General features: G+C 41.9%; 1 protein-coding gene across 3 annotated transcripts in view; it reads left to right on the top strand.

The window, feature by feature from the left end:
* Nucleotides 1–542: 542 nt before the first annotated feature.
* LOC149822230 (uncharacterized) overlaps nucleotides 543–6,000 on the top strand; it is a 31,923-nt gene continuing 26,465 nt past the window's right edge. For 2 of the 3 annotated variants that reach the window (XM_089981035.1, XM_089981034.1), the window contains exon 1: nucleotides 543–897. In XM_089981035.1, the coding sequence (XP_089837161.1) occupies nucleotides 692–897 (206 nt within the window). In that variant the 5' untranslated portion in view covers nucleotides 543–691. The remainder of the gene's footprint in view (nucleotides 898–6,000) is intronic. The other variant, XM_089981033.1, reaches the window with a different exon arrangement.

Genomic DNA, 6,000 nt, shown 5'->3' with positions numbered 1-6,000 from the left:
ATCATTCTTAAATTCAAGCTTACAAATCATTGTAGAAATTTAGCCTTCATAAGTACATATCATTATAATGTTTGGACTCTATAAGAACAAATCATGCTAATTGTTTTTCGATGCCCAAAAGGTGGATAGGTACAAATAAATTTGTTTCAGTATGAAAATAAGTGTAATTTAACACGAATAGTACAACCAGTTGTAAGATTTAACATTCAAATTTACAAATCGATTTGTTTACATAACAAAATCTTACACAAAACTCACCAAAAGGACACAAGTTTTGCTAATTCGACAGTGGAGGAGAACACTTAGAAGGTAGATGCAGCTGATGGTGGCAAGGGTGCTCTAACTACGCTTCGATGGCAGTAGACGACAAAAAAGAGTGCTTTGACGGCAAAAGACGATGACAAAATGTTACTCTTTAGGGCAAAAAGGATGATAATTTTAACCCTTTTTTATGAAAAAATATTTTTTGTCCTCTACTCAAAACATTGTTTTATTTTGAGACGGGTACTTAACTCTTTGCAAATGCACCATACTCCGACACACACAGGGAAAGGAGCCCCCACGTGGTTACATACGTTCACACCCGAGACCTGCGTGTTCTTGGGGAATATATAACCTGGTTCGGCCAATTCCCCTCGATACCGTCTACCAGACAATGCCTTCTTCACAACGCTGAGAGAGAGAGAGAGATATGCAGTTCTTCAGTGGGACGGAGACGCCGTCTCCGGCGACGAATCGGATGAGGTGCATGTACATATTCAATCGCAACGGGGTGTGCCTGCTGTACCGAGAGTGGCAGAGGCCTCTCAAGACCCTCAGCCCCCAGCAGGACCAGAAGCTCATGTTCGGGCTCCTCTTCTCCCTCAAATCCTTCACCGCCAAGATGGACCCCGTCAGGTACCCCCTCCGACCCGAATCTCGATATGGGGATTTCTTTTCTTGGGTGCTTTTGACCTTCTGTTTGATGGTCTTTAGGATTTCTTAGATTATCTTTCTCGAATGCCTTTCATATTGTGTTATTGCATATTTCATACGTGTTTTGATTTATGATGTAGATGGTTTGTTTAGTTATGAAGAAAGGATCTTTCTGGATGTGGCAACTTTGGTTATATGACTGTTGGTTGTAATGAAGTTTTTTTTTTTTGTGCATAGAAATCTGTCGAATTCACTGCTTCTGCATTGTACGTGAAGTGATCAAGATCGTTTGTGAAAACCATTGTGAGGCTAATCAGAGTTGGGAATAATGCGATCAATTGAATGTTGATTGGTAATTTGAGATGGAAAATAATTTATTAAATACAACAAGGTTTTCAGTAATCTTCTGGATTAGAGGAAGGTTCCTGTTTCAGTTGTTAGGCATGTGTGATATGCTATATTGCTTACGTTGGTTGAGATCTAACAGATTGCATACTAGAACTGATCCACAGATTGTAGGCTCCCATGGTTAGTGGTTGAGAACTTAGGCTCATCCTCGTGTATAGTTACTTCTTACTTTGGTTACAACTTCATTTTTAAGTGGGTGTGCATCCACCAACTTGTGTTGCCAGTTGCCACTAAGAATCGGCCACTGCTTAGGAATGCTCAACAATCAAAGATGGGCAAATTAAGTGGAATAGAGAAGCAGATCTAGAAGAGATAGACGACGGCTGCAACATACCTCTCCTTGGGTACCAGTATTATTCTTAGAGGTCATTTTTATGCAGCTCCGCTGCTGATGATCATCCGTCTCAACATTTCTCCAGATGGACACCACACACATCTCGAGAAATGCCAAGATGGGTGCCTGTCAGGTTGCTACATGCCCACCATGCAGCGACACTGCATATAATGTCAATACTTATTCTTATGAAACGCACCTCTCCTTGGCTATCTGTATTATTCTTATGAAGGCCTCTGTCATACATCTCTTTTTTTCCTGTTATGACTGTTATTCATCCAAAAGATTTGGTCAAAAATAAGGTGCCCAAAACTTGGAGACCATTGAAAAAATTTGATTAGAGTTTGGAAGGGAGGAGAGATACAAGTTTTAGTGCTATCAAAGAAGCGGATATTGTCGGACATGGGAAACTATGTCACATGGGTGCGGGTGCGGGGATGCGGCACTTCCAAAAAACCCGGGTGCGGGGGTGCGACAGGGGCAAAAATGTAAATTTTATATATATAATTTTGAAGTTTTAACAGTTAACATTGTCATAATATCATTCATCATGCATGCAGTATATCAACTTAAATATCAAATTATCAATCAAATAAGTAAAGCAATTACATAAATCGACCTAAATATCAATCAAATAAGTAAAGCATAAAAGAACTCAATTACATACCAAAGTATATCCTGATGAAGTAATGGATGTTAATAATTTTCTTTTTCATCATCAAATGCATCATTAGAAGGAATACTGGGCTCAGCTAAATCCATGTTTGTTATGTTGAAATCATGTTCTCCCTCGAAGTCACACTCTTCTGGGTTTACATCCCAAAATTTGGATGTTCCTTGTCTGCGTTACAAACCCAATTTGAAAATGTTAAATACAATACAAGTATATTTAAATGAAAACTAAGAAATAATCAAATAACTAAGAGAGCAAATTAGTACCTGTATTCATCATTGCTTCGCGAAAGTAATCGAAGATTTGAATGAACATATACTAAATCCTCTGCACGCTTGCTGGTGAGTTTGTTTCTCTTCATGTTGTGGATTTGAGAATATGTGCTCCAATTTTTTTCACAACAAGATGAACTAGCAGGTTGCGATAGCAATCTTAATGCAAGACGTTGGAGAAGAGGTGTTTCTGATCCAAATGTTGACCACCATGTGATATGATCTATATTATCTTCTTCTCTCGCGAATAATGCTGGTCCATATAATCTCGAAGATGAAAAATTTTCAAACTCTTGTGTGACTTGATGTAGAAGATATGCTTATGGAAAAAGTCTTGTCATGCACATATTTCTATGTCTTGATAGCTCTGGGTCTAAATTTGGAGGGACACCACCAATACCACCAGCCCGCTACTTATTTGCATAATATTTTGGATTAAGAGAATATGCCATGCAATGCAAAGAAGTGTTGCTCTTATCCCATCTTCTGACTAAAATTGAATGAATATGATTAAAAAAATCTGAATCATCCAATGCAGAATTTTTTTCTTCATGCTTGAAAACTATAACTTGTATTTTTTCAATCATATTATCCCACATTTCATAAACTCTGTGAAGCATTGGCTAATCCTTATCAACTTCTTTTAACATTTCCCAAATAGGTTGCTTAAATTGAAGGAAATATACCACTCTGTCCCAAAACTCATTATCAAGAATGCATTTTTTAATTTCTTGAGCCTTGATATCATCATCAACATGATAGAATGTCCAATTTTTATCAGTCACCATGTTAATCAAAGCATTTTTCACTCTTTTAATCCTCTTCATCATCACATTGATGGACGCAAAACGTGTGTCAGCGACCTTCAACAATTTCAAATCAGAATGCCTATTAAATATAACATTAGCACGATGGTGGTTAATAACAAAATTTCTAATGCTTTTGACATTTCTTTATAAATCTTCAATCCATGAACATAAAGCATATGCTTGCGAATTTTCTTCTTCTTTGGGGTTGCAGATGCTCTTTAGGGCTAGATTTAAGCTGTATGCTACACAGAGAGTCCAAAAAATATGAGGGTACTCACTCTCCAAACTCAACACTGCACTTTTACAAACTGGAGCATTGTCTGTAATGATTTGTACCACTTTCTGATCACCCACTTCTTTTATCACTTCTATAAACAATCCCTTCAAATACTCTGCATTTTTATATTCCCCAGATGCATCAACTGCTTTCAAGAATATTGGGCTACTAAACGAACAAGCAATGAAATTAATTAATGGACACCTTTGAATATCTGTCCATCCATCAGACACAATAGAAACTCCATTTTGCTCCCATGAATATTTTTTAATCTCCAGCAACCTCTCCACATTTGCCTTCTCTTCTGCAATAAGTGTGGTTCGTATTTTTTTTGAACTTGGAGGCACATAACCACTCAAATTACAATTTGCCAAGGATGTTACTAAATCCTTTAAATAAGGATTTCTAGTCTCATTAAATGGGAGTGAACCAGAATAAAAATACCTCCCAACTTTTCTATCCAATTCTTCTCTTCCATATGTATTGAATGTTGCTTGTATCGTTCCTCTACCTCCTACATTGACTTTTTTTTTTTTCAACATCTTCTTGATGGCTTGCAAATGGCACACTAACTGCAGAAGAATCGGCCATTGCCTTTCTCTTATCATATTCTTCTTGTATTTTCTTGTATTTTCTTGTATTGTCTTCGCATTGCCTCATCAACTTTTCTGCAAGCTGAAATGCCATGTCCTGGTATCTTCAACAAATGAGCCTTCACTCTTGTGTAAGACCCAACAAAATCTCTTTCGCAGAGCTTGCATCGAAATCTCTTGTTTCCACCACCTCTTTCTCCAGTTTTTGCAAGTTTATCTATATGTACCCATAGTGGCCCCACATCATCAATCCCACTGCAACTATCAGCAAAACTAGCATCAGAACTCACATGTTGGGATGAGGATGACGCAAGTCCTTTCCCTTTATCCGTCATTTTTATCCTGAAAACACAAAAAAAAATACATTCAAATTTTCAAATCAATTATACTCGACCCCCTCCCCCTGTCGAAACACAGGGAGAAGGGGGGGCTCCGCCCCTCCCCTGCCGACCCAACAAGAGAGCGAGAGTGAGGGGGGCTCGGCCCCTCCCCTACTGAAAACAGAGGGAGCAGGGGGGGCTCAACCCCTCCCCTGCTGACCCAACAAGAGAGCGAGAGCGAGGGGGGCTCTGCCCGCTCCCCTGTCGAAAACAGAGGGAGCAAGGGGGGCTCAACCCCTCCTCTGCCGACCCAACAAGAGAGCGAGAGGGGGGGGGGGGGGGGGGGCTCGGCCCCTCCCCTGCTGAAAACAGAGGGAGCAGGGGGGGCTCAGCCCCTCCCCTGCTGACCCAACAAGAGAGCGAGAGCGAGTGGGGCTCTACCCGCTCCCTTGTCGAAAACAGAGGGAGCAAGGGGGGCTCAACCCCTCCCCTGTTGACCCAACAAGAGAGCGAGAGGGGGGAGGGGCTCGGCCCCTCCCCTGTCGACCCAAAAAGAGAGCGTGAGGGGGGGGGGACTCTGCCCCTCCCGTGCCGAAAACAGAGGGAACAGGGGGGGCTCAACCCCTCCCCTGCCGACCCAACAAGAGAGCGAGAGAGGGGGGGGGGGGGCTTGCCCCCTTCCCTGTCGACCCAACAAGAGAGTGAGAGGGGGGGGGGGGGGCTCGGTCCCTCACCTATTGAAAACAGAGGGAGCGAAAGGGGGGGCTCGGCCCCTCTCCTGCTGACACAAGAAGAGAGCGAGAGAGGGTACGTACCTGCGAAAGGAGAGGAGGAGCCTGGGAGGTGGAGCTGCGGCGTCGGTAGGAGAGAGCTCGAGCTCAGGGGGAGAGGAGAGGAGAGGAGAGGAGAGGAGAGGAGAGGAGAGGAGAGGAGAGGAGAGGAGAGATTAGGGGCAATTTTTTTTTTGCCAAAAAGTGGACAAAAAATGACCCTGGGTGCGTTGACCGCACCCAGGGTCGCGTTGACCGCACCCGGTGCCGCACCCACGTCCCGTCGCGTCGACGCGGGTGCGGCACCTGTTTTGCCGAGTCCCTGTGACTTAGATGGGAAAAAATTAAAAATCCCATTATATGTGGGGGTGTTACCCTAAGTAAATGCAAGCATATTCAACAATGTTCTCGTCAACAATTTTCTGGAAATTTGCTCATGTCAAGTGCGAACAACATATGCAACCATCATCAATATTTTTTTGAGGATCTTTTTTTTTTCTCTCTGAACCAAGAAAATGCAGACTTATAGATCTTTAAAAGTGACAATATAGTTGAAAACATTTTATTAAAGAAAAGAGTGACTCGTTAAAGAGCTTGGATATTTTTAGTTTTTATAAACTGAGAAAATA

The sequence above is a fragment of the Nuphar pumila genome, chromosome 11 (assembly GCF_984573655.1).
Source record: "Nuphar pumila chromosome 11, dmNupPumi1.hap1.1, whole genome shotgun sequence".
Taxonomy (NCBI): Eukaryota; Viridiplantae; Streptophyta; class Magnoliopsida; order Nymphaeales; family Nymphaeaceae; genus Nuphar; species Nuphar pumila.
Note: the sequence above shows the minus strand (reverse complement) of the source record. Positions and strands in the feature narration are given on the sequence as shown.